At 38.3% G+C, this 27,652-nt stretch overlaps 1 protein-coding gene across 2 annotated transcripts in view; it reads right to left on the reverse strand.

The window, feature by feature from the left end:
• The window catches only part of BEAN1 (brain expressed associated with NEDD4 1), a 64,991-nt gene that overhangs the window by 28,511 nt on the left and 8,828 nt on the right, over positions 1–27,652 (reverse strand). For both annotated transcript variants that reach the window (XM_074913576.1, XM_074913575.1), the window contains one exon: positions 21,729–21,863. In XM_074913576.1, coding sequence (XP_074769677.1) covers positions 21,729–21,863 — 135 coding nt within the window. The remainder of the gene's footprint in view (positions 1–21,728; positions 21,864–27,652) is intronic.

Consider the following 27,652-nt stretch of genomic DNA (forward strand, 5'->3'; position numbering starts at 1 on the left):
GTATAACAGCCCACTTTGTGATGGACAATGTATTTCTTCCCCTATTTTCTCATATACAAACAACTTCGAACTAATACAATTTTATAAGCAGGACCCGAACCTATTACTTTTTTTCAGAAACTCTGTATTAGAGCTTGGAACTAAGTATGATGAGAATCCTATTTTACTCATTAAAGTGAAGTTACCTTCATAAGCTCTGATCCAACTTAGGTTGGTAGTGACTTGACCAGGGCAAAAGCAGGTGGTTTCTTTATTGTGAGAAACTCTGGTATTTTGGCACATAAGCTTCTTCTATATAATTTTGGAAAAAAATGTAGCAATATAATCATTTTATTTTCTATTCTGAGAGGGGAAGGTTTGAAAAAATGTAATTGGCAAATAATTCTACATTTTTACCTCAGCAGTCTGCCTGCTTGAACTGTGACCTAGGAGTTTGACCTCTGTCTGTACTATACCTAATGTGACCTATAGAGGGCAGATGACAGTTCATGGAAGATGCAGCACAGGCAGGAAACCTAACCTGTATTGGGGGGGAAAAAAAAACCCAAAAGCCCAAACTTTCCACAGAAAAGTTCTGTTCTTTACAAACGTTACTTTCTACCTCCATAGAGAAAATGAGAAGGCAGTTATAAAAAACTGGCTAGCTCTAACAGTAACAACTAGAGTGCAGCTGACTTGTGTTCTATTGCCTGCTATAAGCATTTATGAATCTTTAAATCAGCTATCCACTTCTGATTACTATTCAATTGGCTCAAATTTATGAGACTTTTTAATTATGAAGTTTTGTATTTTCCATGTGTTGCACTGAACTTTTCAATTGGCTCTATTAACCATCATCTTTCAGCAATCATCAACCCGTTTGTGTGATTTGAAACTGGGAAAGAGCTAATAAAGATGGTATCTTTAAAACTCTGAGATTGAAGTACTAACTGAGCTTCAGGAATCATATCCATCTTATAAATACCTTGAACACTCCTTCTAGGTGCTTGTGGCTATGTGCTGCTTCTTAATTAGGACTTTTTCTATTGAAATAATCCTATTTCTTTTTCCATCCTCATCTCTAGTCTTCAATAGTACTTATCTACTAAGAAAAATATGTAGAGGAATGATTGACATTTACTGCTTAGGAAATAATGACAACTGAAATACTGATCTAGCTAGTTATGTAAGGAACTGGGTGCTAAGATAGAAATGTGTTAACAAATGCTGGAATTCAAAGATCTTTCTTTAAGAGGTGATATCGTATGTGATATATCTCAGTCTTTCTTTCAAGGTGACTTGAATTTTTTTAAATAATTAAAATGGTTTTTTAGTGTTGTTATGCAAGTCCATATGAATTATGGTGTTGATGTCACAGAGTATACAAAGTCTATAGTATGACTTACATTATTACTTGTATCTGTAAAAACTTCAGTGGTATCTGTCTGCATAAATCAGGGAGTTTTCTCATACCATTAAGGAGCGATTTCATTCTCTCAGATTTTGTCTGAATAGGACCAGGACTTCTGCTTAGACAGCTGCAGGAATGTCAATAATGGCAATAGAGATATTGATTCCTAGGACAGTTTCAATCACCTAGTTTTTTCTTTGTTGCTAAAGGAGCCACCAAAATTCAAGGACACTGGAAGATCTATAGAAATTAAATTACTCAAACGTTACTATTCAAAAAACTGGGAAGAAAAATCTCTTTTTCTAAAATCTCTATTACTTACTATAGAAGATCTGTTTGGTTAGAGGACTGGTAAATCAGAGTGCAGGACTTGCTATACAGGCAAATACCATTCCCTGTATATGCTGTGCAGTGTCTAGGGGCTCATTGGTACACATAATGCTTTCTGCCCTCTCCCGTGTTTATCTTTGGCCAGCAATGCTGAGTCAGGCTTAAAGAGGAGAGAAGACTCACAGCGCTTGAAGGGCTGGAAGAAGTAACTTGCCCCCAGCTGAGAGTCAGTGATGTTTCTGCTGGAGTAGCACAACATTCTGCTGCCTTGCATATATAGCTTAATTCATCGATTCCATATAGTTCCTTCTTAGAAATAATATGTTGGTTGTTCTTCCATTTGAGATGGCAGAGGAAGGATTTAAAAAAAACCCAAACAAATACCTCCCCCGCCCAGTCTTGTGTAGCCTTTAGAAAAGTGCATTTATTTACCTTTCTATATAAACCGCAGTGTGTATTTCAATATATAAAATGCAGTTTCCACTATGCTAGTTTCATCATAGGGTAAATATCAATAGCTGCTAGAGAGGAGATAGCTACACATTTCTATTTGCTGGGAAGTTGGAAGAGATCCTGGGTTGTTCTCCAAACAGAAGACATACACTTAAGAAGGATATTTAGATGCCCTGAGAAACATCTCTGTATGCTGCACTATTTTCTCTCCAGGCAATTAGAATTCTAGGCTGTGGGTATTCCTCCCTGTTCTTAAAACTAGGCTATTTATTATTTTCAAAGGGGATTTAAACAAAAGAATAAATTTCTGAAGGAAACTGAACTTGCAGTGTGCATTGTTCTGCATTGCTAGACTGAGTGAGAATAATAATAGAAAGATGCAGAGTAAGGCTAAAACAAGAACTTTGGCTTTCTTTCTGTGAGCACAGTTTCTTCGATTAGACTCAATTTAAATAATTACATGTTATGGTAAAATTGATTAATTTTGAATTACAAAGGTTTTATAAGTCCCTTTGTAATGAACAGTGTTGCGTGTAGGTTAGAACCTCTGTGATGCTCACAGGGCACCCTTGACAATGTCTTAACCTGGAATACTGGCTGGTTTTAAGGCTAGCTAATTTTGTGGCCTTTGAACACAGGGGACTAGAAAATGGTTCAGTCCCAGAAAGTAAGTGTGCACTGCAGGGGTCGTTCTGATAAGACTACCTAAATGAAAGCTCATTCAGGGATGCTGCCTGGAACAACAGGGAGAGAGAAATACCATCCAGCTTCCACCTTCTTGCAGCAGCGGTGCTCACATCAACGAAATGTGCTTTGTATGTTTAGTCCAGCGTGAAAGGTCACTAACTGTGGTTCTTGCAGTTTATCAGATAACTGTGATTTCATCTCTGGACACAATTTGCCATTTAGGATGAGGCAGAATGATCTTCCTTTGACTATTAACCCACCACTGCAGCACAAATTGACACTTGATTGTTTCCTGAGCCCTGCTATTAACTCCTAACATGCCTGTATGCAAATCATCCTACCTCTCTTACGTCTATTAATATTCATAATGGAAATGGGTCTGTTAAATTGTTCCCATTTACCTGCTGGAGGAAAAAAAAGAATTTTTGAAAAAAGTTATGGGGTTCTTGGAGTAACTAGTATCTAGGCCGATGTCAAATCCTCTTCTACCCCTTTCAAGTGCACAGGCAACCATATGGAGAAAGACATAAACAACTTTGTAATAGAAAAGGATGTTATTTCTGTCCCTGCTTATCCTGATCACACATGACTGGCAAATGGATTTTCATCTACATACTGTTACAATTGTTGTTTAACAAATTAAAAATTAATAAAAAGAAATTGAAGCCCTTCTTTAGTTTCCTCTTATCTGCCTTAATTATTCATTTTAACTAGGTGCTGGCAGACAAGAGTTACATTGTTACGCTCATAATGAGGCCAAGAGGATTCACATGGTGTGGCCAGTTAAGGTGCTTCTATTCAAATTAACTAAACATACTTCTTCCCTACCAAAAAGGTATATATTACATTAAAGTCTTGCAATACAGGAGAACTCAGAATGTCCTTCAATAGGAGGGCGATATAAAGAGTTCACATTAGAGGAATTTATCGCCATCTCAAAGAGATTGCTAAACTTGGATATGTAAATTGTACGCATCTGCTCTTATGTGAACTAATATTTGCATGAGATAGCTGGATATACTGCTCCTTCAATTCTAGTGTGAATATATGAACGTTTTCAGTTTCTTATGCGTGAACAATCAGATTAAAAGATGTTCAAAGATTAAAAGCAAGTTGAAATTTTATATTCTTTGCATTAGTAGACAGTAAATTTTTTTGTGAAGAAATAGAAAGCATGAATATAGCTCCTATTTTATACAACACAGTAGAAATACAATGTGTGAGCTGGAGAAAATGAATGCTATTCTGAAAAAGGCTTATTCATGAAAGTGATGTAGCACTGAAAGTAAAAAGAAAGGGAAAAATGGTGGTGCTCCAGGGTTACTAGAGAAATATCAAATCCTAGCAAAATACAATGGGATATGTGTTGTGTGTGCTGGACACTATCTTCATAATGGTCTTGCAATTAAAGACTTGGGGAAAATCCCTTCCAAAAGCAGTAGAGTCAGAGCTTTGAACAGCAGTAAAAACTTGGTCCTTGAAAGTGTGCTATGGCTCTTGGAGGGGACCAAGTAACAACAACCATGATTGAACCTCAGGGCTGGAATCCACATTTTACCCCAGTGATCTCCACAGGTCACCTGTCCAAAGCCTGGTGAGACACATGTTGGAAATCTGAGGCCTCCACCAAAGATCTCCAGTCTGCGTCAGTGTTAGCTGAACGTGTGAACCATGTGAATGCTAAGACAACATGGAAACCTTGAACTTCAGTTGCGTAAAGCCAGAGCAATGCAATAACTGATTAATTTGCTGAAATTGAACAAAAATAAGCTTAGAAGTGTTGGCTGTTATATCTTTAAAGGTCTCGTGCTTTAATGTAAGCATGAACTCCTGGTGGTTATCATAACTGGAAAATGAAATATGTAAAAGCCAAGACAAGTCTCAGCATAATTATTAAAAAGTTAACAGTAGGTTTTTGATCTGCTGTAGAGATAAGATGTAAACTCAGAGTTACCCTATTGCCTCAAACAATTCTGAAATACTACATTACCTTGGAGTAGCAGGTGAACAGCTATTTCTCAGAATTTATAAACCCGTGGACTTCACAGTATATCCTAAATATAATTGTACTGGCAAAATGCCAGTTGGAATGGCAATGGGAAGTGGATGGGTTTTTGAATTTTTTTAATTATTTTTTTTTTTTAATCTGAAGTGCCCACTGTCCTGAAGCTTGAGGAAAAACATTAAATGGTAAAGATTTGAAATCGTTGCATGTATCAAATAATTCCTTTAACTCCTCATTTTTGTCTTGTGCGTCACAAGGTGTCTTTTGAAGGGTCTTAATTTCCTGAAACTGTACTATAGTCATATGTTGTTCATGACTTGGAGAAGGAAGAGGTCCTGCCTTCCACTGTAAATTGGTAAGGGAATGTGGTTTGAAGTTAGGTGGTGTGGTTTTTTTGGTTTGTGTGGGTTGTTTTTTTTTGTTTGTGTGTTTGTGGGTTTTGTTGTTTGGGGTGTGGTTTGGTTTTTTTTTTTTAAGCTACTGGAGATAAAGGGACAGATTGCAATTCTTTGCCGAGGAAGGTATGAACGCTATGCAAAAATAAAATCCTGTTTGAACCCCTGCCGCCTTCCAGATAGCTTCTGCATTGGTATTAATTGGAGAAATGTGCTAGTGGTTATCCTTGTTAACATTTTTATGTTTTATGGAGCTACACCTACAGCTTTATAATGTTCAGCCTGTGCATGTTCTACTACAATTTATTCTAAAGGCTGTGCTGAATATAATACAGTGCAGGGACTTTCACTTTAGATCCTCTGATCTCCCTTGTGCTGACAGCATATGATACAAGAAATATCATGCTGTTTGGATTATTAAAATAATTGATGTATTCATATTTACTCTGTCACTTGTTAATACTATCTTGTTAAGTCCTTCTGGGGATGAGATCACAGATTTTTCTAACTAGCAGCTGCTGCATAGTTTCCTAAAATACCAGATTTTAGGGTTGGGCCAAGGAAGACAGGGTTGATGATAAAAACAGATGGCCTCATTGCTAACAATATACCTGAGCTTGCAAGCACTGAACGCTTGTGAAGGTGTGAGCAACCTTGTTGATTCAGGAAGTGCTAAGACTGTGCAGTGAGCTTTTTGGTTCTGAAAGGAAAGCTCCTGTTCATCTCCTATGTTACTTGGAGATAAACCCTGTCTGTGAAGAAAGATTAGAGGTAGCCTATAGTGTGTATGTTTTTTCCTCATGTTGCCCTTTATCAGTGTTTGATTACCCAGAAACTCTGCGAAGAGAAACATATACATATCAGCCTCAGAAAATTACCATGACTGAGATAAAAAGTAATGAACAATGCACAATGCATTAATTTACAATATTTGTCAAGATGATTACTGACTGTATGAATTATAGTCCTATTTCCTCTGATTAATTTAGCACAAGATTTCTTTTTTTACTCTCCCACTGACTATGAGGTAGATATCACTGATGAGGCACAGGTACCCTGTAATTTCTTTTGCATTACCACTACTCTATCTGAACAAGTCTTCATCACCACCAGTTTCTGACTCATTATGGGAGGAATCAATACAGTGTTCATTCAGATTATATTGTGTACTGGCTCAGTTATCTGCTCATCTCTCAATTATTCCCAAACATGAAATTACAAAGAAGCAGATACTTCACTGAGGTACAATTCCAAATGAGCAGGATGTCAGTAGGATGTGCTGGGGGAATGCTGTTTTTTTCAAAACTGCATTTATACTGGTTCTACTTGTGCAGGTTTAATGTGCATGCATAATGGTCATGGTATGAGATCAGTTTAATTATTCATCCATGCAAGCATCTACAAAATAGGAGCATAATTATAATCATTATTTGCAAGACTATTGAATTAGATTTGAAAGATACTTTTTTTGTTATAGTTGTACTTCAAGTAAGTTTTTATTTTTCTCCACTGCGATTAATTGTTTTTGATCTTACTACTTTTTTTTTTTTTTTGGTAAACTCTAAAATCAATTTTTAAGCAGAGAAATCTAACTTCAAGGTTTTGCCTCATCTTGAAGTAACAATTTTTAATTCTATTGAATATGTTCCTGTAAAGACAGTATACTTAATCTTCAGTATTGGTATCGAATTACAATAATAAATGTGGGAGAAGGGTGTTTGAACCTTGGAATAACATGTAGTTGATCTGTCATATCTGGTTTAGGTGTGGCTTCTTTAGGGTGACAATACCTTCCTGAGTGGAAGAAGGAAATCATGGAGGAGATGGTAAGGAAACCCTCATCTGTGAGAATGGGATCCTTTTTTTCAAAGATCCTTTGTACCAGTTGTTTCATGAAGCTTTGTCCAAATAAAAATACTTTCAACTTATTTGTCCCAGTAGTTAACACTGAAGAGCCAATGAAAACAATAACACCTTTTCCTTCTGCTCCAGCGCCTTGTCTTGGCTCCTTGCATAGAACAGCTTCTTTAGGGGGAATAGGAAAAAGATGCAGCAAGTTCAGTCATTAGCCTGTTCATTTAGGTCAAAGATTGGGTTAAAAGGATTAGTTGCCTTATCACAACAAGCAGTCCTGGCTGCAGTATGCAATTCGGGGCTCAGAGGCCTGGGGAGAGAGGAACAGGTTGTAGCCATGGGCCTGATCTGTATGTATGTAATGTTTGTATGGAGCTGCTTTCTACAGTAGGGATGTGGTGACATTTGTGATGGATGTCTTTGAATTAATGGAATATTTCACTAGTCTTATTTACTCCATAAACACTATCCTTTGGATTCTTACTCAAGATAATTTAATATGAACACATCAAACCCATAAAACCCATGTCTGCCTCCTACAAATGTATATACACATATATTATCACAAACAGTTGCTGTGCTATGATCCCAAATCAAGATTAATATGAAATCAGTTTGCCTAATGTCAGCCTTAATCTTAGTTTTCACTTATCATCCTTTAATAATGAACTCTTCTCATTCTTGTTGGCAATTTCTACTGATAAAATTAGGCTCTTTTCACTGCAACTTAGCAGACTGAAGCAAGGTTTTCACATTTCCATAAAGTGGTAGGAGAGATGCTGACTTTAATGTTTTATTTCCATTTGGTGAATGCCAGTTTGCCTGTCCTTCATAACTGCGGAGGAGACAGAGGAGGCAGGCTTCTCACTCATCTCTTCCCTTCTGACTTGGATGAAACAACTGCTAACAGGAGTAGACCAAGAGCAGAACTATTCCCATATAACTCTGATGCTGCAGGTGCCCCATTTTCCTAAGTAACTTGTGGCAGGGCATTGTGGTTCCTTATATAGACGTCACATGGGTTTTAGTAGGTTACAAAAGGAAAATCTGTGGACTTATTTTGCATTGTGTTAGCTCCCTGTTAGGATAAAATAGTGTTCTGCAGTGGGGAGGACATGTTGCTTGCTGGACTTTACAGTGCAATGGACAGCTACGTGACTGGAAATCTACTGCCTATATATCTAACAAAGTTTTTTCTGTTCCAGTAGAAAAGATGATGTGTCAGGAACTTGGCATCCAGAGTCTAGATGCTTGCTCTCTTTTCAAAGGGAAGGCATGGTATTAGTGTTAGAGTAGCATGTTACCCATCACCAACTCATTAGGATGTTTGCAGCTCTTATAAGACAAGTAAATTTCTCAAGTGCTGAACAATAAACTAAATGTGCACAATTTCAGCATAGAGACTGTGACCCCTTTTTTTGGCTTGTTCAGTCATGAAATCCCATGCTGACCTCTATTAGTACAAGTATGATCCAATTTCATCTGAACACTCTATTGCGTGCCTGCTGAAAGTGCTGGCAGTGTTCAAGTTGCACTGCAGTCTTCTGAGGACAGATGGTTGCACTGAGGCTGTGAATTGACACACCAATGCATCTGAGTAGAGTGGTGCTTTAACTGAATGTGTTTTGTAAGTTGGCAACCAAAAGGGCAATACCTTAACTCTGCTCTTCCTTGAAGTGACTTGTCATTTAAACTGAACTCAGCTGGCACTTTCTGTGGCATATATCTATGTCTTATGTTCTGTGTTAAGTCACGTTCTAACTGTGTATATTTTTCCTGCACTTCCTATAATCTGTGGAAGAGGGATGAATTACCAGCACACTGTTTCCTTAAGATGAGCAGCTACTTTTAATGAATATTACATGGGTTATGTGAAGGTAGAAAATAGGGAAAAGGAAAACTTTTCCCTTGATAATTTTATCTCTTTTGCAATGGTGCTATTTTACTGTGCTATTTATTCTTTATGGTGAAAGTATGGCACTTCTGTTTGATTTTTCTTATTTTGCTTTATATGCCTTAAAAAGTGGGAAATGTAGGTAACATTCCTGTACTACCTTTGCGTATTTTGGTTTTATCCTGATGTTTCCTTTTTCCAGACAACAAAAATTAAGATGTTGCATTATACCCATCTAGTTCATGCACTTTTTATCATCAGGTAAACTGTCCGTCCTTCACTCACGTTCCACAGAGTATTTCCAGAATGGGGTTTCTGTAGTACTTTGCAAAGCACGTGCTGATTTCTATCTCAGGCATAGTATGGGGCAAGAAAACATGTGGAGCCCAACAAAAGCTTGTGGACTGACCTCACTGTATCTTATTGAAGTGATGAATCTGGTTTGTATTTTCAGTGACTGACCTCTTTGTTTCTGTACCAACTATGTACTTCTATATGTTTCTGCTGTACTATATCATACACTTTATTCCTACTACTGAGAATCCGGATTCCTGCAGCAAAGTATGTGTGAAGAAGAGCTAGCTGACAAGCACAGGGGTACACACTTTATTCTCTTGGTATTACACTAGTTTCAAGAAAGAGAAATGCATCTCTGTACTGCTGACACCGAGCCAACAGTTTCAGTTGGAGAGGAGGAGAGAGAACAATGGTATTTGTAATCCCCTGCTAAATGCAAATAAATTCTGTGTCTTTTTTCTGGAGATTGCTTCCCTGAGTCAGTGGAGTTCATTTACATTTTGGTGACATCTACAAGAATTTTGCCAACACAGCTTATTACTGCAAACATTGTGTCAGTTCTGACATTTCTCTTTCCTGGGAGAATCCCCAGAATGGCTGTTTTAGTAGCAGACTTGCGGCTTCACTAGCAGAGGCACACAGACGGCAATGCCAGCCTTAACCATTCCCTGAGTTAAGGCACCACAACTTTTTATGGCCATGGTGTGAAGCACCCTATGTGAATAAAAGCCTTTTCCACAACAATTTTATTCTGGAAGCAGAATCAGCACCCTGACCTTGCTCCGAGAGCAGACACAAAGGTCTCCAGGCTTTGTTTCTAGAGCAAATGCACAAACAACTCCATCGACACAATTCAGGAGAGCCATGCTGCAGTAGCAGGGCTCACCTGTGAACATGAATCAGATTCAGCTCCCAAGCAAGCATGTAATTCAACTTCAGATTAATCCAGCACTCCTGGGGCAGACAACTGAATCCATGGAAAACAAGGGCTATCCTGTAATTGCACTAAAGGTTGTTATAAAAGGATGGTTATTTCCCAGCAAAGAATTTTTTTTTCCCACATAACTGTTATGGCAAGTGCAGCGTTATGAAGATGCTGAAGGACTTTTTAGCACTTTAGGCCAGAAGCATCATCTAAGTTAGACCCTGCACTCTTTAGTCTTCCTTTCACATATCACTCGTTTGTGCATTTCTCTGGCTCTCCCACATAGAAGGATTGAGGGGATTACTACTTTTCTCCTAGGAGAAGGATGTCATCAGGGTTTCATTCATTTAGAAACATCACTTACTAGTTCTGTGAATTACGGTTGCTTATGAGAATCTCCAATGATGCTTAGTAAGATAGATCAGGAGAATATTTTGTTGTCTACCATGACATATTTTTTTTTCCTACCCTGCTTCTGTATTTACATATAATACGCGTTTATTTGCCACTTTTCTCCCTGGAACAAAGCCTGGCAGCTATAAACACTTCTCTTGTAATGTAATGATATGAACAAGCCTCTTCTGTTAGCCACTCAGATGAAACCAACCAAATTATTTCAGTCATGACTTAAGGCATTTCTGAATTTAGGATTTCAAGGAGGTTTTATGCCCCCTGGCCCTGCTGACTGTTCTCTATTTGCTCTGTATTTTTCATCTTATTCTCAATTCTACTGCATACAGTGTTTCCCACTAGCTCATGTTTTGTAAAGCTAATGTGCCAAAAAGCTGGATTCTGCTGTTTATTTATAAAGAGACCATGGACAAAGAATTTAGGCCTCAATTCAGGAAAGCACCTATGTTTATAGTTTATGCACTGTAAATGCATTCTTGATTTTAGTCATACAAAATTTTCCAATTCAGGGAGCACTGAGATGCATGTTCAAAATCTGCCACTGTTTTACCTATTCACATTGTGGCAACAGTACTTGCCTAGCTGATGGGCTCTTTTTCTTGTCTTGTAGTTTTGAAAGTCTGTATTATAGAAATGTTGTAATAAGAATTACTGAAATGTTTTAAAATAGCTTTTTCTGAAATTCATAGATTTCACATTACAGATGAAGGAAAAGGCACATTAAGGTAACTCTTTAACTAGATTAGTTTCTTGTCTGTGTTTGCAGGCCTATGGAGCAGCCTTTGGCAGGCTGCCTTGATAGAAACTCCATTTTAAACCTTAGCTTCTCTTCTTGAAAAAATGCAACCATACAAAGAAGTATTTTAATATGTTTCAAAATATAACAACACTACTTATAATATCTCACTATGAAACTGATCTAGTCATTGTTTATATCCTATCAAATCATTTAGTAGTATTATCTCTACCTTGAAAATAATACCTATATTTAGCAGAATTGAGCATTTTCTAAGTTTACGGGGCAAGGAGGGTCCTCGTCAGAATGACTGCCTCATTTCAGAAGACCTGGTACTGGCATCTTCTTGATAGTACCTGATTGTACTCCTTTCTTAAGGCTCCTGATTTCCTTTAGCCATGGCTAATTTCTCTAGCTAGGAGACAAAGGGTGTCCAAGCCATGCAGGCTTGCCTTTTATGTTTACTGTATGCCAGAATTGTATGCTTAGTTGTTATTTTCTAAACCTTCTATTCTTTTTAGCTACATGCTTACAAAAAGAGAAGCTGTCAAAGATGCACAATACAGATAAAAGTTCTGCTCTAATAGTTACTTGAGGGCTATTTCAATTATGTCCATTGTTCATTTTTGCTTACAGAAGTTGGGAGTATGTGAGTAGGCTTTTTATATCAGGCAAGATTAACAAATACTGACCCTCAGCAGGCAGTACAATATGCTTCAAATAAAACTTAATGTCAGCAAATAAAAGAGAAAAATATGCTGAATAAACATAACAGCATGGGAAGAAGCAGTCTTTCAGATTAATCCTTATAAAGGATAGATAAAAGTTGTAAGAGAAGAGGATATTGTTGTCATTAGTTTTGATAATCCAGTAGTACATGAAATTTATAAACAATTCCAGCAACAGCCCTTTTTTATGCAATAGGCTGCATATTGTTGTAACGGGAAAAGAGAAGATAGTAATTTCCACAACAGTCTAAATTCTCATGATAAAACAGAAATAAATTTCATGAATGCTCCAAAGAAGTAAAATCTAACTGGAGGCTAAACCGTCTTCTTGTGACTAAGCAGGCAAAGAAGAAATAAGAGAAACAAGTAGCAGTGAATTCAGAACTCAATTGCATGATAAAGATTGTTTAAACTATCATTACAAGAAACAATTTGATGTCATAAGAAGCCTGAATTAGTCAGCGAGATTGTAAGAATAGATTTACTTGGGTGCCCCTAAATTAGATGCAGGGTGTGTCTGTGTGTCCCTTTATCTTTTTTGGGGATGTTGAAGTTTTTTTTCCTAATAGAGAAGTTTGTGTTATGAAGATGTTCCTGAATATAAGGAATATCATTCTGTTGCTTCGTAAGAGTGCTAGGGTGCCTATAATACAGCAATTTTCAAAGCTGACAAGCACAGTTATATACATTTGCTAGGTGAAGAAGTGAAGTTAAAGGAAGATGACATGACTTCTCAGGAAGAAAGTGTCAGACACAGGACAGACTGAGTCTCTTGAGTTCGGAATTCTGTAAGACAGTGCCTCCAGCATGCCTTTCATTTGTGTTTCCATCGATGATCACTGAAAGTAGGTTTTCCTGTCTATTTCAGTGGTGCGTAACAGTATCACACAGATTAAGAACAAGTATTCACCCACTTTTGGAACTTCACTTTGGAGCTTCAGGAATCAATGCTTTCTAGGTCTTACATTTGGGCAGTAAGAACCTGGATGCATCTACAGGGCAGGTAGAACCTCTATGAAATCACCTTCCTGAGTACCTGTCTGGCTCTACTGACAATCTAGAGTATGTAAACCTGTACTCAGAGGGTCTGTATACCTTCCCTGAAACTGTATGCAAGGACTAGGAGAAGCCTGGATAGAAATCTGCAAGGAGATTGTGAAATGACAAATTCCTTTTTTTCTGTTGGAATAACTGTAAAAGGATGTCTAATGGATTTAAACTAGAATAAATGAAAACAAAAGAATGCATTCATTGGGTTAAAATTTAGTATTTTCTATGACGGTTGTCACTTTATCTCAAGTGCTGTTATGTTCATGTGACAGTTGTTTAAATAACAGTACTACACTTCCCTTGAAATCCATTTTTCTCACTGTCCAAAACTGTCCAAAATCAGAGTCTGGAAAGTATCCAAACACACTTTCCTCAACAGTCTTATGACAAGATTATGTTAACCATCATGGTTGACTCTAGGCAGGATTATCTAGAGAGAACTTTCCATAGTCAGGATTACCTACGTGACTTTATATAAAGCTGGATAGAGAGTGATGGAGATTATTAATCGAAAAGGCCTGTAGTGTTTAACAGAAAGGCAATCTGTGGGATTATCTGTGTAGATGCAGCTTTTAGGACAAACATAAACCTGTCTCCTGTTAATATGAGCCTGAAGTAAAGTCTTCATGACAGAGTTATTTTAAGTTTTTGTGCAGTGTTTAATTACCTTAATAATAAAAAGAGAAATATCAAGTGACATAAAGGACATTATATTTGTCTGGTATAAAAGACTCCCATGAAAGTGGGAGCAATGATTACACAGGTTATGACTAGCTTCGGCCTCAGTGGAGCAAATTCTTTGGTTCCCATGAAAATGTATGTTTAAACCTGAAGCAGAATTTTAGCCTTTAATACTACTTTCTCATGGTTTCAGGAAAGTCTCTAGATAGATAATTCAGCCTTAAAAAAACCACGTAGGTAATCTGAGACACCAGAAGATAGCTAAAATCTTTGTATGCATGTAAGCTGCTATGCTAAATGGTTGGCTAGGGGCCTGGAAAAAGAGTACGTGAAGGCAGGTACATCTTAAGTGCTACAGGTCAGCATTATTTTGCTGAGTGTATTTTCTGAGAAATGTATGGTTAACCCTTGAGCAAAGATTATACATTTGATTTCCTTTTACAGCAAGGGAAATATTAGCTTGTTTTCTCAACTGGAACAAATCCATGCATTGCTTCTCAGGGCAGCTTCCCTTGAGTACATGCAGTACAGTGCTTTTGTTAAGACTCAGCAGTGGTTGTACTTCTGATTCAAGAGGATTTAACAGTGAAAAATCAGTCAGTCAAGTTAAGAGAGCACAAGAAAGAGAAAAGGGGAGGAAGAAGCAAGAATGCATTTTTTTTCATGTGATTCTGGTTCACTGATACAGGAAGGAATAGGCAAATATATTAATACCAGAAATACACTTTAAATAGTTCATGTTCTTTCCCATTAGGCTGAATTTCATGGTAGCTGCACATTAAATGAAATACTTTCATGTCAATGTTTTGCTTCTTAAATGCTAAAATTAAGCTCTCAGAGTAAGCTAAGGAATAAACTATTTTGTCTCTGAAAGCCAAGATAACTATGGAGGGTGAAAATTAACTGAATTGTGGGGACGTATAATCCTGCAGTATGAAATTAATACCTGGTTTATTTTTTCTATGTTAAAGCACCTCTTTTTACAGAGCTGGGTTTATATACGTGTATGCACATATCACCGGTTGGTAAGCATATGCTGTTGGTTGTGTAAGATAATCTCCATGAATGTACACACATAGCTTGTCAAGCTGCTGTTGATTACTGTGATGACATAAACGGCCTTTTAGAAATATCAGAGCTATGGCTCAACACACTGACTGGTACTGTTATCCTTTACTTGTATTGTCATAATGCCTAGAAGCCATGGTTAGGAAATTGGATGTGTGAGGTGCTACAAAAGGAACCAAGATTCCCTCTTCTCAATAGAACTCATCTCACCTTCTTCTTGTTCGATTCACCACTTGTTGAGGTTCTTCCTGCCAGAACTAGACTATGGTTTGTGGCAACAGCATGGACATTTTCCATCTTTTAGCAATATGCTAAATGTATGATGGAAATCTCTCCTGGAATATAGCCTCACTGGGAAGTCTACTCTTACTCTCAGTAGATACTCCAGATGTTGATTTTGAGGACTCCAAATTTTCCTGATTCCCTTTCATAAAATTTCACTTTACTGTGGCTAGTCACAAAGCTTTTCCCATAGATGTCTAGGTCTGAAAGTATGTGTAAAATACTATAGCCTCTTTCCTTTACGTGTGTAAGCCCTCTGGAATCTTTCTCACTGTCTCACATAGGAAACACTGAATGTCTGCCGTTTGCTCATAACTGGACAAGTAATAATGTCAAGAGTTCCAGTGTGACTTGAATGCCCACAGTAGCCATGGGTATCCTCAAAATACCATGGCCTTATTCTTGTTTTACAGCAGTGGGTCACCGGAGATTCCAGTGAGCTACATGATAGTAAAACTGGTGTGATACAGTTGAGACAGAGCTGTCAGATTGTTTTTCCCCTTTCCTAAGTATTTATTTCTGAACTTTCTTAGCATCTCTTTTTCCTTTGCCCTTCCCATTTCTGAGATCCTGCTTACCTGCATAGCTGATATAAAGCAGTCCCATTCTAAATGAGTACTGAGACCACATGGTAGTGGTTGCTGGTACAGGAAGCCCCCATTACAGACATTATTGTATCTGATTTGATAAAATGCTAGAACAAAAGGTTCTCATTTTATTCCCTCCCAACGCGTAAGTATGTGAGTATTAGGTTAGGCATTAATAACACAGTGGGCAGGAGGTGATTTGAAAGTAATTTCCCTTTCACTCTATCATTAGTCTGCTTCTGTGGTTGATATACTGCCAGTGTTTTAAGAAGCAGACCTCACACATTCCCCTTACTGACAAATCCAAAATCCTCCTGAGTGTACATGCATAGTGAGCACATATAACAGACTGAGGAACTTGGCCATTTATTGCTCTGTTTAAAGAAAAAAGACTTTCTTAGATGAAAAAATAAAACCGTTGGACAAATAAATTTCTAATGGATATACTATGGACAAGGTTTTTGTTTTTAAACCTGCACAAAGCATAACCTTCCATGCTTCTGGATTCTATAATCTTTAACTGTGCATTTGTTTAAAGGCCTGAATACTCACAGCACAGCTGCTAGTTTAAACGTAAGTACCATCAGAGGATCTAGTCCGGTCCAAGGCAAAAACCCACTAAGCTTCTGTGATGCATTTTTAGGAACTCTAGTGTTGATAGGAATGACTGGCCAGTTTTCAGTTTGATGGGATAATTTTGGGGCAATAGGGAAGATATCCCTTCCTTTTACTTCGGTGGCTACATTTCATCCTGGTTCTTCTGGGTGACTGTTCTATTATATTAGGTGATAGCTGAGACTGAATTGCTGATTTATTCCAGCTTTGCCAAATGAAGCTGCATGTGATCAGCTTCCCTGGGAATCCCTGTGTAGCTGTAGTCCTCCAAAAATTCTGCAGTTTCAAAAGCTGATGACAGACTTGTCTGTGAGTCGAAACAGCCAAGTTACCGAAGTCCTGACCGTAGGTATTTACTGGGGAATGAACTGTACTGCTTTTCGGAAGCACCTGAAAAGGTTCTCATTTTCCAGTTTGATGCATGTTGACGTATGCTTGAAAGTAAAATTAATGTACAGATTTTTCAATATGGTTCCAAAAGATATGTGTGTTCTTTATGGTATATGTGCTCTATAACCACTAGCTGTCATACAGAAACAGTACTATTACTGCTGTTTCAGCTTTACTAAAAGGTATCTTTGGTTTCTAGAAAGCCAGAGGTGGGGGAAGGAAGTGGAATAAAATTAAAATAGAAAGAACAAAACAAAATAACACAGTAAAGCACCTTATCAGCATTGAAAGTCTTTTTGGACTTTGATAAATACTCCATATAATGAATTTAAGAAACAGACTTCAGCACACTATGTGACAGTATCACCAGCTGCTTGGCAATGTAATTTATTGATTCTATCACAAAAGTGCTTTGCTAATTACATGAAAAACAGTCTTGTGAGTAGTACTCAGAGGGTTTATTTGCTGTCCTGTTGAGCGCTGTGCAATATGCTTGTATGTTCAGTCCTTCCATTAGAAGCAGGGATTGTGACCCAAACAGCATTTCTGCATAGTTCTCTCTCTATATATAGTAGAATATGTGGACTCAGGAAGTAATCTTGAGCCTACTTTCTCAGAGTCAGGCTTTCAACAAGCTGTGCTTCAACCAGAACAGACACTTGTGAAGACACTACCATCTTCTCTATGATAGTTTTTCTCCTTTTGTTAGGGGTTACTCTCCCCATAATTCTTGAGGTTCACAGAAATCTTTCTAATAAGCTGCTGGCAAAATCTGTGGAGCTGATTCAAACCCTCTATTTAAATTTAAAGCTGTCCTTCCTAGCTGGTGTTGTCTTTAGCACAGATTAGGGCGCACTCATTTTAAGCACTCTATTAACTGGTTTATGCGGATGATTCCTTCTAGTTAGCGGATGGAGGTGAGCAACTGTGATGGCAACGATCCTTAACTGACAGAGCTTGATTTGGAGAAAAGAGCTGGTCTACAGCTGCAGGATACAAATGCTAGATGAAGAACTGTACACCATGGAAGATCCTCTCAAATCTTAATAAGATTTAATGCTAAGTGCTGCTTAAGCTTTTCACTGCCCTCTGCATAATTTCAGGCTGTAAGCATAAAATCATTGATGATAAAAACACTACTCAAACAACAACTTACTTGAAGCAATAGAAAGGGAATTCCAGCCTATCATGATTTTCAGTTTCTGTAACTAAGAATAACTTTGACAAGGACTATTTTCACAGACAACTCAAAAGGTGGAATATGGTTTTATTCCATTATTTTTTTAATGCTGAAATTATTCATTTGTAACATGATAAAAATGGGAATTTTAACCTGTCTATATACTAGTTTTACATTATGATTTATGATGAGAATTATAAACTTCCACTCCAATGGAAACACATTTCAAAACATCTGCTAAGCATCCATTGAGGCATTTTTAGTCAAGGAATACCATACTGAACAGCAGAAATCTGGACTATAGCTGTTGCTTGGGTTTAAAAAAAGCCCAGACAACAGCTGTCTTTTTCCTCCTCCTTTCCAGTTAATTCATCATAACTACAGGTAGTAATAGGCTCCATTGCATGCCAGTAATGTGCATTCATAAATACACAGACTAGTGATGACACTGCTGACTACCAGGATTTTGACTCAAAAATATTAGGTCAGCTTCTGTCCTTGAAGAAAGAGAAGTTTAGCAGAAAGTCAAAATTTTCACGGGGATTTTGTGCGTGTGGGGGAATGCAAATGTGGCCTCTAAACATATGTGGGGAGATGACGGCCATACCCTTCTTACTAGTGATAGTTTGTGAGCTGTAACTCTGTAGTACACTACACTTGCCCGTTGTTAAAAAACAAGTTTAAGTGACTTAGTGCCACTTATCAAAAGGTTTTTACATTGTGAAACCTAAATATGAAAGTAAATTTCTGCTCTTTATATATATAAAATCCTTTTAAATGAATAAAAGTGACAATCCCCATGCCTCTGAAAACATCAAAATAAGAAAGCAACATTATTATGGGATAGATCTATTTGCATTTTTAATCAATTTCCTTAAGCAGCATGACAAATTGTCCAATAACACACAAAGTAAGTAATGGATAGGTTATATGATCGAGACAAGCTTTAAACTTATTTATTACTAGTGTTTTAATAGGAAAACATGCAATAGGGGAACTACACTTCCTTCTTGGTCCCTGTTTTTTTTTTTTTATTATGCATGGGTTTCTTATGAAATAGATGAAGTTTTTCTTGGCCAAATGAAACAAAAAATTTCTGAATGGAGATGCCATTAACTGTAAAGTAAATGTAACAAATTTAAGATGATAAAGAATAACGGTAACTAATATGTCAAAGCCTGATATTTTTATTCATGCTTTATAACTCAAGGGTGTAGTACTTTGAATGACTGTTGCCTTTGGTGAGCATCAAAGGTTCTTGGATCCTGCCAGGAAATTCTAAAATGTGTTAGGATGAAATAGACTGAATGAATTAAAGTATTTTCTAACCTGTGGGCTAAGTGTTTAGATGTAATATTAGAAAAGCAGGAAGGTAGAAATAAGAACAACAATTCCAGTAGAGAGCCTCTATCTTGCACAAATATAAAAAGAACAAAGATATATATATATATTTGTATATATACACACACCCTTATATGCATATTACATAATGAACCTATAGATCAGTCACAAAGGGATTTTTTTTTTTATACACAAGTACTTTTTTCATGTGCTCATTTAGCCACATGTTCAGACTTGACTTCCCGATGCAAATGTTAACTGCATATGGAAACCTATCTGTCAGCTTTTGAATTCCATCTAGCTCTGTCACTGCCTTGTCCTTTATTACTAGGTAGCGTTTCTATTCTGGACAGTATGAGACTGAAGGAAATGGTACACCAGATCTAACTGCGTAGTCGTTCTGTGTAGATTTTCTGTTGGTGCTGATCTTGTAACAGTTCTTGCTGTTACTCAGCAAAACTAACGTGATAGAGGTGCTTTGGCACTTGTCTGAAACACTTCTGTGTCTGTGAAGTATATATGAAGTGACAGATGTTAGTGCCTTGCTGGATGACAGTCTGCTCTCAGGTTCATTTGTGAACAGCAAATCAGTCTTTCCATTGAAAAATAATGAATTTTTCCTCTAGGCAATTTCTGATTTGTGTGCACTTCTGCAACCATTGCAAATGATCTGTTGGTTTTGTGTTTTTGAGCTCTTAACTACTGTAATGTCTTCAGACCAAACCTGTGACTATTTGCCTCTGCTTTGTCAGCTGTCATTGTTGTAGTTTTTTATTAGCACTGAATTGACAGCTTTGTGTTTAGAAAAAATATATATTTACATATATTAAAAAGTTTCTTGTCACTCACTACTTATTTTATGTGCACCTTTATAGAAGGGCAGAAAATAATGCATACTTGTGTGTGATGTAAGTTGCTGAAAGGTTTTCGTCTGATCCAGGCAAGATGCAAGATCACCAAAACTGACATGTTCCCATTAAATCCTCCATGACCCCACCCAATATGTTTTCTCAGAGAAAAAACCAAACCACGTGTCCAGCTCTAATCTTTGCTGATTAGATTGAGAATTAAAAGCATAAGAACCTGAGGTCTTGCCTAAATTTGGGTCTTGTGTGTCCTCCCATGCATGTTAACTGCAGCCCTCCTGAAGTCTCAGTTATAATCTTTTGTGTTCCATAGATCTGACCTGAATCCTGCTCTACTTAATGGACTATGATCAATTCTACAGAGTGTGTGTGTTGCATGACTCCACTGTAAAGACAGGTTGTGACAAGCACTGATCTGTAGAATAAACAATTGGTGTTGAGGGCTTGCTGTCTACACTATCCATGTTTCAGAGGCTTTTGCTTTGGATTAGCTTTATCTTGCCTCCATGTGTCTGAAGGCCCATTAGAGGATGGAGTGTACTCACTCCTGAAACTCATTTTTGGTTTACTTTCATCTGAAGTGTATTGCCAGTAGCTGTCAATCTGCTCTCCCTGGTGTGACTTCCCGTCTTTTTGCAAAATTGCAGCTACGTTGTTCTGTGTACAATATTGTGTTAACTAAAAACCCCAAGTCTGCAAATATTTCTGGCAGGTAATTAGTGACAGCAGTATGTGATCTTATTTGTACCATGTAGAATAGAGGTCTAAAAATAACTTGCCCTCTCAGATGTTGCTCATTACAAAATGGGTATGTTAAAAGGAAGGGTTTAGAGTTAAAACTGTAGCTTGAAATTAACAAGTAAACACAATCAACAAAAAATAGGAACAGAAAAATCGGAGAGGGTTACATCACCAGGTTTGGTAGTAAATGGCAACTGCTGAGATCACAACACACGCTTCTGTTCATCAGAAATCTACAAACTCATCTTTCCACTTATTTGCAACAAATCTGGTTCTAAAACAAATGGCTAAAAGTTACCCTATGACTCCTTTAAATACACTGGATATCTCTGACTTGATAGTAATTCTTACCTCTCCCCTGCTCAAGTATTATTTCAATCAGCTGGCAGTCTGTTTGTTTATTCACATTAACATTTCCAAATGCAGAGTGCCCGGCCAGCAGTCACTGCTCTGCAGAGCTGCCAGTGTCTAATTGTTTCCGGCAATGGTGACTGCCTTTTTTAGGCTTTTTTTCTTCTCCCCCCTCAACTGGCATTTCAGAGCAGCAGCCTTCAAAATGAATTAGCTTAATGCATTTTGAGCTCAACCAAATCTTCCCACTACTGCTGCTGTCTACCATTCTACTTGAAATCAGCATGCAGTATAAATGATTTAGACATATGAATACATAAACCTCTAAATATCCATATCCTTGCAATAGCAAAACCAGATCAGATATAATTTTTAGAACAGTATATTGCTACAAACACCAGTTCGGCAAGCAAATGGATTCACATTTGTAGGACATTGTGTCGTGATTTAGGAAGGTGAAGGGTAACTCACTTGAGCATGTTAGTTTGATGGACATGTAGTCTCTGCCACAGTCCTTCTTATAGTGACAGCGTAGCCAGTTTAAGAGACAGAGTCCGTCACCACACTGTAGTTCTTCTTTTTTACATGGCAGAATGCTCTGTTCATCTGAAAGGAGAAGAAACAATAGATGACTCAGTGTAACAAGCAACTCCTTCCTGACCAACAAAGCCACATGTCTCCTGAAAGTCAGGAAAGTCTTATTGCTTTTGAAAGGCCTGGGTGGATGAAAACACTCTGTCCTCTTTGTCAGATGTGAAAAGGGTCTCAGACTCAAGCAAATATTTCCTATGCTATTGTGGCTGATCATTTAAATAGTGTTTGAGACAGATGAGGTCTAGGTGAAGCATACCAAAGAAATCACAAGGGTACCATGTCTCTGTGGCACCTAGCCTTCTGACTTACATGCTTTAATATCCAAAACAAAACAATCCACCTTTGCCCCAGCTTACACACAAAATGGATAAATGAGGGGAAAAAACAAGATATCTGCTATCTTGCATAAACCCGAAGGACTGGATTAAGGGCTTCTTAGCCATAAGTGTAACTCTCTCACAATCTCCTTCCAGTTTGACAATTAAGGGTAGGAACTCAGCTTGATAGAGTGGGGAAGGATTTTTTGAATAATCTTAATAAAGCCTTCAGTAAATTCATGGCAATGTAAACTCAGGTTTGGTTTGCAGAGTCCTTAAATCCTATATAGTAGGGTCTGCAGCTCTGCATGAAGCCAAATCTTTGACTGGCTCCTCAGCCACTTCCCAGGAGTACTGTTGATACTTGGCGGCTGAGTAGAAAACTGAATCACTCATGTCTGGGGGGGGGGGGGAGAAGAGTAATTTTATCTTTTCCTTTGATAACGTATTATGGTTCCTTTTATCTTTATGCATAAACACATTCATGAATGGAAATTTTCTGCTCTCAAATGAGAGATGGTACCAGCCTAAGCCCTGTAATTTAAAAAAAGCAGAGTTTCAGGTCATGCTAATATTCACCTGTGCAAAATATATTTGCACAAGAAATGGGAGTGCTGGTGCCAGTGTCATCACTTGTCATATCTGAACAGGATCTCCCCTTCCTAGTCCAGAGGTTCTGAGGGTATGCCTGCAGAGAGTGGTCACGGCAAGTGCTATGCCAGCAAATAACAGGTGTTTAACTTTCACTGGCTATTCAAAATAGCTGTTTTGTTTGATGTCCATAAACATTCAAACAGCAGCTGCATGATACAGAATTTCAAAAGGAGTTGGAGAATCTCTATACAAGGAAGGGTATGTCTTCTTTTTTTTTTTGGTGACACTTTAACTGCACAATACAAAATATCCTATGGAATGCCAGTGACCAGCCATACCATCTAAAACACACTGAGCAAATCACTGAAAAAAGAACTCATTACGTAAATGAATTCCAGTTTGTGAGGTTAAAAATCTATTAACATACTATAAGGAACAAACAAATTCATGGAGATCAGAAAGTCAGAAAGTTATCCAGGAAAAGAGGGAAAGAAACCTCCTACATTAATCAGAGATGGTGGTTTTGTGTTTTTTCTTTTTTTCCCTCGCATTTCACCAGTAGCGCTATTGAAAGTGGTCTTGTTTTGATGATAGATAAAAGGAAACTATTTTCTGACAAGTGCATCTGAGTGTGCAAATGGATGCACTGTGACATCATTTAGTTGCATGGTGTTATATGGCTTTCCAGTAATGAGAAAGAGGAGTAAAAGAGAAAATAGTTAACTAGTGACAGAATAAAAAGGTTTTAAGTTTGGCAAGGAAAACCTTTGTGTAGAAAGTCTTTGGAAATCAGCTTTAAATTTCATTATAGTACTAGAGCTGTATTCAGGTTACTTTATGCGTGCAATCTAAAACATTCCAAATACAGGCAAATAAAAATTCAAGTGGATATCACAGAATCATCTAGGTTGGAAAGCCTTGGACATCATCTAGTCCAGCCGTTCACCTAGCACAGTTCCCACCTACAGCATATCCTTAAGCTCTAAATCGACCGGACTCTTGAACACCTCCAGGGATGGGGACTCCACCACCTCCCTGGGCAGCCCATTCCAATGCCTAACAACCCATTCTGTAAAGAAATGCTTCCTAATATCCAGTCTGAACTTTCCCTGGCGCAACTTGAGGCCATTCCCTCTTGTCCTGTCGCTTTCGACTAGGCTAAAGAGGCTCATCCCCAGCTCTCTGCACCCTCCTGTCAGGGAGCTGTAGAGGGCGATGAGGTCTCCCCTCAGCCTCCTCTTCTCCAGACTAAACCTCCCCAGTTCCCTCAGCCGCTCCTCACAGGACGTGTTCCAGACCCTGCACCAGCTTTGTAGCCCTTCTCTGGACATGTTCGAGTAACTCTACGTCCTTTTTGTAGCGGGGGGCCCAAAACTGAACACAGGAATCAAGGTGCGGCCTCACCAGGGCCGAGTACAGGGGTCAGATCCATTCCCTGTCCCTGCTGGCCACGCTATTGCTGACACAAACCAGGATGCCATTGGCCTTCTTGGCCCCCTGGGCACACTGCTGGCTCCTGTTCAGCCGGCTGTCAATCACCCCCCAGGTCCCTCTCTGACTGGCAGCTCTCCAGCCACTCCTCCCCAAGCCTGTAGCGCTGCTGGGGGTTGTTGTGGCCCAAGGGCAGCCCCCGGCATTTGCCCTCAGTGAAACTCCCCCAGTTGGGCTCAGCCCATGGCTCCAGCCTGTCCAGGTCTCTCTGCAGAGCCTCCCTACCCTCGAGCAGATCAACACTCCCGCCCCACTGGGTGTCATCTGCAAACTGACTGAGGGTGCCCTTGATCCCCTAGTCTGGATCATCAATAAAGATGTTAAACAGGAGTGGCCCCAACACTGAGCCCTGGGGGACACCACTCGTGACTGGCTGCCCACAGGATTTAACTCCCATCACCACAGCTCTCTGGCCCGGTCGTTCAGCCAGTTTTTTACCCAACGAAGTGTGCAATTGTCCAAACCTCGAGCAGTCATTTTTGCCAGGAGAATGCTGTAGGAAACGGTGTCAAAAGCCTTGCTAAAGTCAAGGTAAATTACATTCACAGCCTTTCCCTCATCCAATAAGCAGGTCGCTCTGTCATAGAAGGAGATCAGGTTTGTCAGCAGGACCTGCCTTTCATAAACCGATGCTGACTGGGCCTGAGCATCTGGTTGTCCCTCATGGGTTGCATGATGGTGTTTAGGATGAGCTGCTCCATCAGCTTCCAGGGCACCAAAGTCAAGCTGACAGGCCTGTAATTTCCCGGATCATCCTTCCGACCCTTCTTATAGATGGGTGTCACATGGGCCAATTTCCAATCAGTCGGGACCTGACTTGAAAAGCCCAACCTGAAAAACACTAGCTCTTGAAATTAAAGGCTCAGAGGGCTAGTGTGCAAATCAGTACCCACCCCCCCCCCCCATAATCATATTTTTGTTTACTCTCCAGTACTCATAATTTGGAGCCTTTTTGTCATCCTTCATAGCTGCAAAATCATGCAGTTTGGAGTTAATTGTTGATGATTTCCAATTCTCCACAGCTGCTCCAGTGGAAGATGTCAGTACCCCCAAATGCATTTATAAATATCAGTGGCATTGACAACATTACCCTAACAGTAAATCTTAGATTGTACACTTGTACCTGGCAGCTCTGCAATCTAGAGGCCAATAATCAGATCATATTGTTTTGTATTTTCAGAACATCTTGCAATACATTTCCCAAATGGCTACTGTATTTCTGGTAGGATTCTCAGACAATATTGGGGTAAAATGGCATAGAACTCCCAGCAGTTAAAGTTGTGGGAAATCCTGTCTGGGTGGTGTTTTTTTTTGTTTGGTTTTTTTTTTTTTTTTAGAATTAAAATATTATAGAAGAAGCCACTAAGTAATTACTTTTTGGTATCAAATTTAGTCATTGTGTAAATGGGAACAAATTTTGTTAGCTTCAAATTGGTTACACAGTCAAAAAAAAAAAAATTAGCAAATATATTAGAGTAATTGGTCCTGGTATGCATCTCACATAGTTGTATCTTCCATAAAGCCTGTTTAATTTGTAATCTAGTTTGAAGTTTCCCTAATTACTCTAAACTTCTTTGAACCTGCTCCAGTCTACACCCTTCTGTATCTTTCTTGTTCACTGTTCCTTGTTTTCAGTCGTTCAACACAATTCTCCTCTATCACTGGCTACAATTTCACCATTTTTTTTGATGTAAAAAAGTTTTCTACAGTTCCTCCAACATAAAATTCCTGTTTTACTTTTCACCGCTTTACTGGCTCTACTTTGAAGGTCACTTAAAGATAAATGCGTCTTCTCTCTCATCCTGAAAGTAATACTATGCTTTCTGTTTCTGCTAGTTGTTGAACTGTGTAAGTCACTTTGGGATATGGTTTTGATGAAAATGCTAGAAGACCACTATGATATTTTACTATCTTCAGCGACAGCCATTAAGACTGTAAGCTATAAGAAATTGTATGGGAAGATCTTTTTTTTTTTTTTGGACTGAAAAGCAGTGGGGAACAATGATGGTTAAAAAAAACCCACCAGGGTGTGCAAATGTATCCCATAAAGCTGTATTTCTCAGATATCGCAAGAGCAAATTATGTCTTTTGTGAATCCAGATGATACAAATCTTCCATCTATTCTCAAATGGAGCTGCAAAATAACTGAAAAACCCTTGAAGACTAAAAATATGTATATGGTTTTTTTGAGAAAGAAACTGAGGCACAGGCCTATAGTCGTGCAGCAGGCCAGGACAGAGGTAGGCATCAGTGGTACTGACTGAATAACAATGTTTAAGTTCTATGCAATGAAAATTCTTCTGAAACAGATAGTTTCATTTGTGAGAAAATGCATTATTTCCAAGATGATGTGTCTGTTTCAGTAGAGGCTAGCACAAAGTATTTTGTCTTTAAAGTATGATTCACCCTGAGGTAAAATTGCTTTGAAAACAATTTTTACTACAGACGACAGGGAGATAACACAGTCTCTTTCAGACAAGCACTTCCCAGTTCTAAGCCCATCGGTTCCCAACTGGAATGTGCTATACAATGGTGTGCTGATGGTTTTCAAGGTTTGTGTTCTAAATCAGCATGCATTTAAGTGGATTTATGAAGTGAAAATTATTCATTTAAGAACATCAAAATGATATCAAATTTAGATTAAGGTGCAGTATTATATAAATGTGATTCATAAAATCAATCTACAAGTTGAAAATTAACATGCACCATTAAAATACACATAATAGTTTACAGCTATTGTGCATTATCCAAATTTGTATTTTCCTATGTTAGTAATACCACATTTTTTTAATTATTCAAATGACCATTGAATTGTATACCTGTTAAAGTGGGTACGCACTTCTTGCATCAACCACTGTCTGATAATGCACTGATCACCCACCGGCAGGAACTATTCTCTGCAACATAACCCTCTGCACTTTGTATTAAAAATGATAGTCCTCATTCTTGCCTGCAGCCTGGCTTTGAAACCTTTGAAGCCAGCTGTGGGAAGATAGTCATGGTGAAGAAGGATCCTCCAGTGACACAGAAATGATTTAACAACTCTTGAACTTGGCAAGAGGATGAGAGAATAAACAACACATGGCACATGTTTGATGCATAATGCTCTACTGTGCTTATATGATTTAGATGTGCATGACAGAAACCTGTGCAAAACACAATATAAGGAAGAGAGATTCTTATCGCTCTGGTGACTTCTTGTGCCCCTCAATTCCTTATTATTTTTGTATTGATGACAACTAAAGAAATTTACAATAACCTTAAATCAAAGGACAGACACAAGATGTCATTTCTGTACTATTAAGGTACCTTGATACTATCTTCAGCCCTGCATTTTACCATGCTGTCCTTGGGCATATTTGGGAATCACAGTTTTATGTGTTTTAAAATCTGGGAAAA

The sequence above is a fragment of the Athene noctua genome, chromosome 9, assembly GCF_965140245.1.
Source record: "Athene noctua chromosome 9, bAthNoc1.hap1.1, whole genome shotgun sequence".
Taxonomy (NCBI): Eukaryota; Metazoa; Chordata; class Aves; order Strigiformes; family Strigidae; genus Athene; species Athene noctua.